At 52.8% G+C, this 12,399-nt stretch overlaps 1 protein-coding gene across 9 annotated transcripts in view; it reads right to left on the reverse strand.

Annotated features, from left to right (window-relative positions):
- Positions 1-3,810: 3,810 nt before the first annotated feature.
- The window catches only part of Ubr4 (ubiquitin protein ligase E3 component n-recognin 4), a 113,077-nt gene continuing 104,488 nt past the window's right edge, over positions 3,811-12,399 (reverse strand). For all 9 annotated transcript variants that reach the window (XM_060379176.1, XM_021627466.2, XM_021627286.2 and 6 more), the window contains 4 exons: positions 10,423-10,647; positions 7,462-7,552; positions 6,665-6,827; positions 3,811-4,194 (listed from right to left, as the gene is read on the reverse strand). In XM_060379176.1, the coding sequence (XP_060235159.1) occupies positions 4,130-4,194; positions 6,665-6,827; positions 7,462-7,552; positions 10,423-10,647 (544 nt within the window). In that variant the 3' untranslated portion in view covers positions 3,811-4,129. The remainder of the gene's footprint in view (positions 4,195-6,664; positions 6,828-7,461; positions 7,553-10,422; positions 10,648-12,399) is intronic.

Here is a 12,399-nt window from a genome sequence, read left to right on the forward strand (position 1 = left end):
TCCTCAAATTCCTAAAACCATCCACAGCCTGACAGGGTGTCCAGCATGGGTGGTTAGAGTGACAAGGGCACCAGGAATAGCACATAGAGATATCTGAGGGGTGAAGAGCAACAAGGACAGACCTCCACCTGCTGAGGTAGTGGCCACTTTCCCACAGGTGACTCTACAACGTCCTAGGACCTCATCTCTGTCCTCTCTGGCTCTGTCCCAGGAAGCTGCTGAAGGCGCAGCCCCATCACACTGCGGCAGGAAGTCAGGGTCTCCCACAGCCCCTTGGGTTCACAGGACGGAGTGAGCAGCAATCTGAACTGGGCCTGGGGCCCAGTGAAATAAGGGGTGAGCTAAGGACACGATACTTCAAGGGTCAGTTCATTCACAAGAGAGTACTGGCTCGCTTCTGCACCCCACTACCTCCCGTCTCGCTGTGATTCAAGGGCACAGTCTTGAAGTGCTGCTCCAGCCCTTTGTGCCCAGGTCCCCTGCAATTAGGGGTGGATACTTTAGACACTCCCACTTGGTCCACTATCCCCAGCTCTACAAAAGCCAAGTGTCAAAGCAAAGGGACACAAACTGCTGGTGTAGGGGCCTTCTGCTGGGCTGGCCCAGGAAGGATAGTGTCAACAGGCTGAGCAGGAGAGGTGGTCCCTAGTCCTGCCTCTCTGGGCTTGTGGAGGCCATAGTATGAGCGCAGCCAAACCTTGGTCAGGGGAGAGAGGCCCCCACCTGAGACAGGAAACAGACCAGCAGAGGCAATAAAACTATACAAACATCACCTAGGTGATCGAACTCTGCCGGCCACATATGAGAGGGACTTGTGTCCTCTAGAGTTAAAATGGTTGACATGTTTCCTAAGACCGCCCGCTTTGTTGGTTCCATGATTCCTTTACAGCCTGCTGTGGTGAGGTGCCTGTCAAAATGTCGTCACCACAAAGGGGAAGGGATCCCCACACACAAGGCAGAAGCTCCGCCTGGAACCCCACAGGGCTGAGACTAAGCAGCCTATGCGTGGAACTGTTACCCTTGGGAAACATTCTCACTCACCTCAAGGGCCAGACCCACCTGGGCCCTCACTGTGATCTCACCAGGGGTCAGACACCAAAGAAAACTACATCTGTCTCAGCTCTTCCCTTCCCCAGTGTGTGTCCAGGTAGGCTGGTGGCTCCTATGGGCACAGACAAGGTCTAGGCCACACCTTCCTGTTTGTTCAGTTTTGCATCCTCTCAGCTGCGCCTTTGGCACTGCTGGGATGGCTCCAACTTCAAAGTTTTAGTGTCCGGAGACACCACAGCCAACTTCAGGCAAGGAAATGACCCGGAAATCAGGCAGTCCAGTAGTAACAGCAAGGCTGTGTACCTGATGAGGGGGCCGTCTCCCTCCTGAGGACCCAGCACAGAGAAAAGGCCTGCTGGCACAGCACCTGGCACTGAGAACACAGCAACCAAATCCTGGAACGAACACAGGGATGTTGTATAATGTGTGGTCCTTGGGGCCGCACGTCCCCAGCAGGCACACTTCCTCTGTGTGACATCACTACCACCAACTCAAAGCTGAGGCTAGAATGAATGAAGGCAGAGCCTGGCCCTGCCCCAGGACTCATCACACACATACCTGGCAGAGGTTACTATGGGATGGAGACACACAGGCCCATCCTAATCCTAAATGGGGTCCTATACTTGGGAGAGCAGGAGGCCAGGAGAGATGTGGATGGCGGGACCAGTGGCTTGAGTAGTGTGAGGAAGGTCAATGGGCTTCCTGAGGAATGACTTTGGGGGTGTAAGGCTGCAGGCCTCACTAGGGGTCTAACAGCTGGCTGTGACCCCACGGGACCTGCAGCTGAGCAGCATGGCTCCAGGAAGGAGGGCTTGGCTGGTCTGATCCTTCAGTGTTCCTGCTATGGGATGCAGGTGTGGGGAACATGTTACTCCCCAGCCCCACTACTGTTCAGACACAGCTAAGGTCCAGCCTAGAAACTGGCATGGCTCTGCCAGGCTACTGTGCCAGCAACTTGTCTGGGATGGTGTGGAACCACCGCGAAGTGACTTGGAGGCTTTGCAATGTGCCTTCTATTGGTAAGTGATGACACGATACTCAAGCTGAGCAGCAATTGGGAGGCTGGTGGCTCCTCTGTGGACCTGAGCATGTCTGTGTCAGTTGTCCTTCAGAGGGGCCCTGTTCTGGGTCAGGCTGTCTCAAGAGGACACATGGCAAACAGCTGAGAGTGTTAAAACAGTCTTTAAGAACTTCAAGAAGGGAAACTATCTTTGAGAAGCCATTGCTGTTGAGTTCATGTAAAAACCCACTGAGTAGAAAAGCCAGATGAGATGCTCTTCTGCAAGAACGCTCTACTCCTCGGTTGGGAACTCAGCTGCCTCTCTGGAAGTTCCCAGGCGGCTGCTGCCGGGTGGCCATGAGTCCTGAGTTGGTCACTGTTTTGTTTGCTTCTCTCTTGGGCTACTCTCCAGTGGTCTCTGTGGGACACTGTGAGCGCCGGCTTTGATGTTATTTATCTGCAACTTGCTATCTGTAAGCTCACTCAAAACCAAAAGCATGGCTATCCAGGCCGTTCTCTGGCTGACAGAACAGGCCTTTTTGAGAAGCGGGAGGGACCTTGTGAGGGGCTTTGTTTAACCTTTTGACAGTGCTGGCTGCGTTGGTATGAGGTGTGACCATACAGCAAGCTCCCATCTACATTGGCAGCCCCTGCCCCATAGGAAGCTGCTTCCAATTTATTCTCCACCAAGTGACAGGATGACGGCTGACCCTCCCCCGACAACTGAACTGCCTTTCTGGAGTCCAGCAGGACAGACAAGTGTGTGTAAGTGGGAGACCCCCAAAACAAAACAAAACACCAAAAACAATGCCAAGGTCTCTGTCCTCCTTGCTGAACCCCCGAGGTACATGGGAGAGAGTACAATCTAGCAGCTGGAAAAGAAGCCCTCTTCCAAGGGGAGCTACTGTGTCCTCCAGGCAGGCAGGCAGCCTCTTCAGCCCCAAGTGGCAGAATCAGGAATGGAAGCCTGATCTGGTTGTCCCAAGGCTAACTCATCCCTTTGTGCTTGTGCTCTGGTCTGCCAGGGCTTCAGAACAGCGCCCAAACAAACCACCTTTGTCCTTCCGTTAGGTCTGAGCGCGGAGCACAATACCCCGGCCTTGTGGCTGCAAAGGCTCTGGGGAAGCAACATGGTGCCTTGGCTGTGGAAGTCTTCCAAAGGGGACCAGAGGCACCACAGGCCCAGATGGTCTGGCCCAGGGAGCAAGCCCTGTGAACTAGACATTCAGAAGGGCTGATGTCACCCAAAGCCTTTGCTGGAGTGGCCCTCTGGAACAAAGGAGATGGGAGTTAGCCAGCTCTTTCTCCCACAAAGCTGTGGCTGGGTCAGCCTTTTGCTCAATCAAGTCTGGGAAGGGATCCTGGGAGCCCAGGAGGTAGGGAGCAGGTCTCAGAGGTCCAGAAAGCAACTTGAGAGGCAGCACACCCGTCAACTGAGGTCCCAGCCGAGGACTTGGTGTGTTCTTTCCTAGGGAGGGTGGGCAGAAGAGAGGCCTCGCAGTGGGAACAGCTACTCTTACTATTCTGAGTCTTCTCTGTGGCCTCTCTTTTCTGCCTGGCAGCCAGCAGGAGACTGTCAAACGTTTTCAAGGCTTTTGAAGGAGATGCTGACCAGGGCCTGCTCGGCTGAGCCCTCTTTTGGCTAGGGACTAGAAAACCCCAGCCCCCCAACAGAACTCAAATCTGGCAGTTGTCCTGGTATGTCACCACAAGGCTGTGGGTTCAGTGGAAAGCCCTGGGCAAGCAGCAGCCAAACCCCCTTTCCAATGTGTACTAAGTCATTCATTTATTTCAAGATGTGCACACTCAAGCTGGCTGGGACGGCTCACAGCTCCTGGGTATGTATAGGTCCTTCAATGGCTTGGGCTACAGACAACTTCATAGCCAGCGCAGCACACACACACACACGCGATTGAACAGGACGCCTACAAACCCCAAGCCACTCCGAGAAAATTGAGGGAGGAGAGGGGTGCTAATGCAGCATCCGTGGGGGAAATGAATGCACACGGAGGGACGAACAAGGGAGGAAGGGAAGCTAGCTTCAATCTCGTCACCACGATCTCATTTCTGTGGGGATGGTCAGGGGATCGAGTTCAACAGGTCCTTTAGGAAGCTCTCTGGATCGGTGATTTCTGACAGAAGACCTGGAAGGCAGAGACACGAGTGAGCGTGAGTGCATACTCCCAAGTACCACTGAGTCACAGACGCCTCATTCACGCACAGAACATACTACGCCCAGCTTGCTCCATGCAGCCGTTTGCTGGATTCCAGTGGTGTGGAGGTCACCATGTGACAAATACTCTGCTCCAGAAGAGGTGCGGCCAGAGACAATGTGGCAGAAGCCAGCTTCAGTTCCCTGAGTAGAGGATTTCAACCTGTCAATGGGCCACTGAAGGGACTGATCCCAAACTGGCCTCACAAACTCACTCTGTGGCTGAAGATCTCCTCTGTGCTGAAGAACTCCTGTGCTAACACACCTGGTGTGTGTGGTGCTGGGGAGAGCCCAGCGCTTCACGTACACAAGGCAAAGCAGTCCTGCCGTTGAGCCACACTGCCCCAGCCCAGAGCGGTGACTTATGTGTGAACATCGTGTCTTTCTCCATTGCCCTCACCTTATTTTCTAAGTCACTTTCCTGTGAGCCAACCTCAGCCTTTGCTATCATCTTAAACTGACCAAAGAAAGGCACATGCCAATGGACTGGGAGGGCAGAGCAGGACAGAGGCCTATGTGTCATCCTGGTGTCAACCCCACCATATTCCTGGCCTCCTAAGCAAGCTGCCAAAGTGCAGGGGCTCCACTTCTTCAGCTTTCAGGGAGTGACAACAGGGATCCCTCCCCTGCCTGCCACGGGGACTAACCAAGGCCTTCCGAGTGGAGGAATCCCATGCACCCCCTACACCACTTCTCTGGCCAGGCACCTGGCCCCATCAACAGCTCAGGAGACATGAAGCTCGGTTAAACACGAGCATCCAAGCAAGTCTCCTCCAAACATCTGCAGCAATGAAGGCGAAGTGGTCAGGCTGTTCCTCTCAGCTCTGAAAGGAGTTTTGTTCTTAGCTCTGAGCAGGGCATGTCTACTCTTCTGGCAGTTTAAAGGTCTGAAGTAATGTGTAATAGCCTGGCCTTGAAAAGAGGCCTCTAGAGGCTGAGCGCTGCTAGGGCCTGTACAGGTGGCCAGGCCTGAAGGCAGGTGAGTCCTCGGCCCTGCCCACCTCTTCTCACTAGCTCAGGCTTCCATTGTCACTTTGGCAGTCTCATGGGATGAGCACAGAGCTTGGCACTGAGGACACGGACAAGACAAGCTCTATACTCTTGGTCATGATTAAGTCTGAGGGAAAGGGTGAGCCTGCTGCCTGAACAGCTAGGTTGGGAAGACACAGGTAGAAAGAATAAGGAGCTATGAAGTAAGATACAGAGGCGAGCAAGGAAGCCCGTGGCAGCTCAGACAGCGAGGCAGACCCAGAGATTGAGATCCCAGGGCTGAGATCCCACCCGGCCATGGTTAGGAGCCTGCAGAGTCCCAGGGCTGGGAAAGAGAAGAATGCATGCAGACAGGGTCCTAGACCTTTAGCAGGTCTCCTTCCCGCATAGAAAGACAAGAGGGAATGTTAACAGCACGTTCACTTGGCAACAGGGCATGGGGGGCTCGTCCTTTTAACTGTACACGGCCCCTACATTGAGCACCAGAAAGTTGAGAAGCAGGGAGTAAGCTGACAAGCAGGAGCTGGGAAGGTCCGGTTATATCTGCTTTGGCGCAGCAGCCCTCCCTTTCTAAGACAGCACCAGTGGAGGCTGGGATACAACAGAGCCTGGGACCCGAGAGGTGGAATCTGTAATGCTGGGTTGAGTTTCCCAGGCTTGCCTGAACCCAAGTCATGCCCTGTTTCTATCACTTTTCAGCTATGAAATCCAAAGAAGTTTTAGAGTATCTGCAACTGAGTGACCAATTTGTCCAAATAATTGGTTCGGAGAGGGAATGGACTGGAGGTCTTAGAGCTGTGGCTCAGATGTCACCCTATGTGTGCATGCGCAAAGGTGCTCCTTGCTGACTCGGCTCTCCACCTACTGCCCAGGCAGCTGCTGTGACACAAGGAAAGCCAGGAGCACCCGATCTCCTATTAATTCTTTGAGCCGTCACTAAAGTCAAAACCAGAAAGACCTTCCCACTTCTGCTCTACCCACATCCACCCATCCAACCTCCACAGTCTCCATTAACAACACAACAGAATGAGCCTAAGCAGAGAGCCCGGAACACTGAGCCTGTGTACCAGCGGTGGAGCTGGGAGGCTGCAGGAACCACACCATCCGGCAGGGAAGTCTTACTGGTGCATGATTTTTCTTTCTTTCTTTCTTCTTCTTCTTTTTTTTTGGAGACAGGGTTTCTCTTTGTAGCCCTGGCTGTCCTGAAACTCTATGTAGACCAGGCTGGCTTCAAACTCACAGAGATCCATCTGCCTCTAAAGGCAAGTGCCACCACTCCTGGCAGTGGGCCATTTGAATGAACACCTGTCCTCTGATTGGAGTGTGCACCTATTTCCTCTGCTCTGTGAAGATGAAGGCAATGGCCAGTTCCCGAGGCAGAGAATCCCCACAAGAGAAAACCGTTCACTGACCTGCTGCGTCGAGGAACTCTGAGAAGGTCTCCACTGGCATGAACTCCTCCTGGAAGGTTTTCAGGGCTTTGTCAGCAGCTTCGTAGATGGGCATGTCATTGTGGCGGATGTACTCGGCCAGAGAGCAGGACCAGCCGCCCTCAGTGTTACTGGTGGGCACTTTCTACAAGAACCAGTGGGACACGGGGCCAAGTGAACAAGCCAATGCAGCTGGCTCTCCGCCTCCAGTCAGCCAGACCATCTCAGCCCTGTGCAGAGCCCACCCAACAGGCACCAGAGCCTCCAGGAAGCAAGGCGGCCCTGCCTCCAGGGCCCACTGGCCGTAGTTACTCTCCAGAGGCCCTCTTTGTTTATGGAATGTTCTATATGAGCCCACAATTTCAACACAGGATGGCTCCGCACAGAAAACCCTGCATGATCTGACTGGACCACCCCACTCTCGATCACAGGGCTCACCCTCCAAGCCAACCCTCCTAAGATGTGTGGGCCCAGCAGATAGGGGCCATGTACGGCAGATTGACACAGGGCAAAGTGTCACTCATGTCCATACCCAAGGACAAGAGTGGGAAGGCTGCCAGCGTGCTTAGGGCTTATTGCCTGGAGGGTGCATACAAAGTGGCCTCAGCTGCCATCCGCTGAAGTGTAGGTCTGAGCTAAGGGTGCTCACCTCTCCGCAAGTGGAGAGGTGAGGAGGACAAAGCACCCAAAGCCAGTGAGGAGCTCTGGGATGTGGGTTCCGACAAGGATGCACACACCTCACAGCCCTCGGAACTGGTTGGGCCCTGAAGCTTCCTTACCTTAAACATGTTATAAATGAGATCGACGAGAGCCCAGAAGAGCAAGGAAGAACGGTAGGCAGAATAGTCCTTCACCGCCTTGTCTGTCAGCCTGAAAAAGTGGAGCAAAGCCCATTGTGAGGACCCTGGAGGACACTGCACAGACAGGATAAAACAGTTGGGGACTGAGGGTTCACCAATGCCTCCGAACATGGCCTGAGTAAAGAGAAGCTGTGGGCAGGGGATCGGGAAGCCCTGGCTCCCACGGCTGCTACACGAACTCCACCTGACAGTCTTAGCACTTTTCTAAAGTGGGGTGACACAAACAGGGAGTCATAGACACGGCACTCAAAAGCTCTAACTTAACTACAAGGATCCTGTGCTCCCCTGTACTTGGTCCCTCATCAGCTCCCAAGTGAAATGGCACCTAACAATGAAGAAGGAAAAACAAGGTTCTCACTCGGGCTTGACCTGCCACCAGGGGTAATCTACCAGACAGCCAAGTCAGCCAAGCATGTGCTTTGCAGAAAACCAGCAAGCTGGTAGAAAATCGGTGTTGAGCAACCATGATGTTTAGAACTGCCCATGCAACCACCCAATAGCTCCCAAATCCTAGCGTAATCCCGGGGCCGCTCACACACCCCTTTGTCTCTAACAAGTATCATCGGCTCCTCAGTGACTTGGCCTGGGCTTGAAGGCAAGTGCCTAGGAACACTGGGGATGCCTCTGTCAAGGTTCACTGCCTGTGGTAGACACCCCCACACACTTGTGAGGGATGATGCCACTGGGCTCTGAAGGATCAGAATGGGCCAGCACAATGGGAGATGTCGTTCACGGCTGTGGAAAGTCAAGGCCAGATGAGCCCTTGTCATGACTTACGGTCATGTTCTTTCTACATCTCACAACATTCTGGTACACATCCTATGACCAAAAGGCAACAGGGTGCTTAGCGTCAACTACTCATGTAGTTTAGGGCTTGCCTCTTATGAGAAAGGCTGGCCACAATTGCCTTCAGCAACTGTTTAACTCACAGAGTCAAGCCTGCTGCCATGTGCTACATGCAGCCTTTGCTACATTCTCTCTTGCCCACCAGCTTGGGAGGTGGGGGTGGCACAGGTGTCAACTGTACTGTAGGATGGCCTGAGGGGAAGGACAATTCTTCAGATATCAAGTAGCTGGAAGCCTAGTCAACTTCCAGGCTAAAATATCTGCTGAAGCCATTTGCTCAGTGTTAAACATGCAGAAGTCATTAACTTCTCTTGAGCTATAGTTTACACAACCCCTCTGGTGTGTGTGTGTGTGTGTGTGTGTGTGGTGTAGGAAATTGAACTTGGGCCCTCACACAGGCTAGGTAAGTGCTCCACCACTGAGCTGTATCCCCAGCCCTTTAAACTATAGTTTCGTGTATCTGCTACTGCCTCCTATCCCAGAACATAGAGGACTTCAGACAGAAACTGCTGCCAGTGACACGAACCAACACCACAATGAGAGACACCCTCTTATGTGCCCTTGGCTGAAAGGCCTCTCCTTCAAGAGTGTCCCAATCCTGGGCAAACCCTCAGCACCTTTTCTAATCTGCCTGGCAAGCAGCAGGCTCAGTGCCTGGATCAGAGCCGGGCTTGGCCCTCTCTGTGGTTGTCCTGCTTTAGTAAGCATGAGTCTTGGGTGACCCTGCCCAGCTTTAATTATTTACAACTAATTAGGAAAGGTGACTAAACTGCTACACAGAAAATGGCAATGCACAAATGCAGCTCAAGCTGGATGTCCTAATTAAGCCATGATCAAGTCGGCTTTTCCTCAACTGCTGGGACACTCTCAGCTGAAAGAACAGCTCTGGTGGTCTTAGACTCTACTGCTGTGGGAGCTTGCCTGACAGACGGCCATCCTGTGTGCCACAAATGCAAATCCTGCCTCACTTAGGAACTTCGGGGTCTGCAGACCTAACCTGAATTGAAGCAGCTGGTTAACTATTAACTCAAGGGCTCCTGAGATGTCCTGGAAATAACATGTATGGAATGGCAGCAGGAATCTAACTCACTGCTTCCCACTTGGCCCAAACAGGCTTCTCTTGGCTGAATTCAACTAGACAGTAGAAACCTCGTCACCCTGGAGACATGAAGTATTAAAGCTAATGAAGACCCCAGGAGGATCAACTCAGGCACTTACTGTCCCACGGGGCATGCCATCACCAGCCCTGGAAGGGAGCCTCCTTTTGTGTAGACATGATCCCTGAGTCTAAGCTAGCAAGTTCAGAGGGTACAGTAGGACTACACAGGACACACGGCACTCACTGGCAGAAAGGAGCCACCAGGCCACATGCTGCAGTGCCACTCCCCAGGGTAGGCAGGGACTATTAAGGGTCACCATCAGCACAAGCACTGGATACACCTCTTCTGTGTGCTGAGTACTGGGGTACTGGCAAGAAGCTTGGGAGGAAGGTGTTGATTTCAGTTGCATATGGCTCTTTAAGATAACCCTCATCTGACCCAAACTGCAATGCACTGTCAAGCACATGACTGCAGAGGGTCTAGAAGGCCTGAGCAATGTAGGGCAGATGGGACAGGAAAAAAGAAGGACAAGCTTTTAGTCATTGGAAAAGAAATCCCCAGCAACAGCCACACTGAAACTTCCCTAGTTTACACCAAAACCAGCAAGTGCCAGAAAGTCGGGTTCCCGGCTTAGCCTCGCTGGTCCTAATGCCTCACCAGCCATTTCCCCCTAGGCATGGCTGTCTTCCTCTCTGAATTTTTGACAAACTGAAACTCAGATTCACCTTTTTAGTGGCTGATTCACCTTTATAGAGCCCCAAAGGTGCTCAAGCAACTGTCAAGCACCAGCCTAGACACTTAGGGTGACAGACTGGAGCCAGAGTTCACAGCCAAGTCTGAAGAGCACTCCTTCAACAGGCACACGTGACCGAGACAGCCAGGACACACACCAGGAAGACACTGACCATGGCAGCTTCCCAAAGCAAGTACTGACCTGGTGGCTCCTCCAGGAGCCACTGCCCGGGCATGCGAGGCCACCAGCAGCCTGCGCAGGATCTCCACACGAGTGGCTCTCCACTGCTCGGGGGGAAGGACATGCAGGGCTAGGATGGTGAAGTAGTGGGGCCCGTCTACATCAAAGGCGCTCTCTACCCACTTCTCTTTGGGCTGCTCTAGGAAGCCTTGGAGGTTCTTCTCCTCCCGGGATGTTGCTCGGGTTCTGGAAGAAAAGAATTCCGATGGCATCGGGAAGGGACAGGGCCAACCAGGATGCCAGTGGGCAAGCTTTTGAGCGTGCTGAACTTCTTCTCACCTCCTTCCTCTCCAACAGTCCAAGCCTTCGGCCTTATCATGTCCACAACTGTGTCACCTTAACACAATCCCCAACACTTCCTTGCTCTTGGGCATGGTATGGTTACCAACTATCCAATGTACACTTGTCCTAATTTCTCTAGAAGCCCAGGGAAGGGAGGTGACTTGCCAAATCACTGTGCCAGAAAGCAATCGAGCTGAAGAGTGGGTTCTCCGACACAGTCCACAGAACAACTTCTCCATGCACCCTTACAATGCTGATGTGGTCTGCTTTGGTACCCAGGCTCCTTGTTTGGGCTGTTTGCTCATGAATTATGCTCCCTTCCCATCACCAGCAATTTCTTTCTGGTGAGCAGCTGCTGCTTGCCTGAACTGGGTGCTGATGACCACAGCACACTGCCTGCCAGGCTGCACGTGGATCACCTTACATAACCCACATAAGAACCTGGTGAGCTAAAAACCACCTGCCCCAACTGTACGGGAGGATCAAGAGACAGTACTGGGAACTAAGCACAATGCCAAGCAAAGAACACTAGACTGAGGCCCCTGGCCTGGTTCTAGAATCTGTCATCAATTCTACTCCTTTCTTATGGTAAAGTCTTGCCAATGGCCAGGACCCACCAAGAGGCCAAGAATCTCAAGCAGAGTCCCTATCACCTATTGGTAAGAAGACAAAACAACAACACAGAGAAACCTGGTGTCCAGCCTGCAGGTAGCATGGCCATAGTCATGGGCTATCAGGATACAGGAGGATGGTGCAAAAAACCTTGTTTCCTTTGCCCCTGCAAAATGGGCATGCTAAGACTCAGTTGGACCCTAACTATATCTCAGGCTTGGGTTTGCTCAAGCAATAAACTTGCTTTTGTGGGTAAATGTCTCAGCAGAGGTCCAAGTACCTTATGACCAAGCTCATGCCATTGCCCAGTGGCTAACAAAGGAAGCCGCCTGTGGCTGAGGAGGCTCAGGGTCAGCCTGCCTGCCAAAGGCAACTACAACAGAGCTGATACCTGAAGTCACTAGTTCCACCTGCCAGGGTCAATCCTGGGAAGTGTTTTCCTTACCATGTCTCTGCCTGAGCAGTCCACTCTAGCTCACAGCTGCCGAGACATGTCTCTGCAAAACCCAAAGCCTTTGTCAGGGCCCCAAGAACACTGACAATTAGCACTGCTGGGGCCTGTAGTAGGGTCCAGACAGTAGAAGGCTGTGCTGTTGGCAATGCCAGGTGTCTTTTCTGACAGCCAGGGCGTTTGGTGGATGATGTCATGTGCTATACCAAGCCCTGCCCTGCTTTAACAATGAGCCTGCAGTCTCAAGGTCAGACTGTATCTCACAAGGAAAATGGAGGAAGGGAAAACAAACTGTTGACAGGGAAAGGGCAAGAGATGACTACCCTGGTACCACAACAGCATGGCAGCTGTGTGGGTGGGCTATGCCCAGTCTTCCCATAGTGGTAGCTTAGCCCACTGAGCTGTGGATCTCAGGGAAAGGGTGTGCAGGTCTGCACCCAGTCAAAAAACCTCCAAGAGTGCACACACAGAAGTATCTTAACTTGCTGCTCAGCCTGGCTGAGAACAAGAGGGCTTCTGCCCCTCAGAGGCCTCTTTGAAGCCATTTCCAGCCCCATGGACACAAACTATTTCTTCCTGGCCGCATTGCTGTT

The sequence above is a fragment of the Meriones unguiculatus genome, chromosome 3 (genome assembly GCF_030254825.1).
Source record: "Meriones unguiculatus strain TT.TT164.6M chromosome 3, Bangor_MerUng_6.1, whole genome shotgun sequence".
NCBI classification, from domain to species: Eukaryota; Metazoa; Chordata; class Mammalia; order Rodentia; family Muridae; genus Meriones; species Meriones unguiculatus.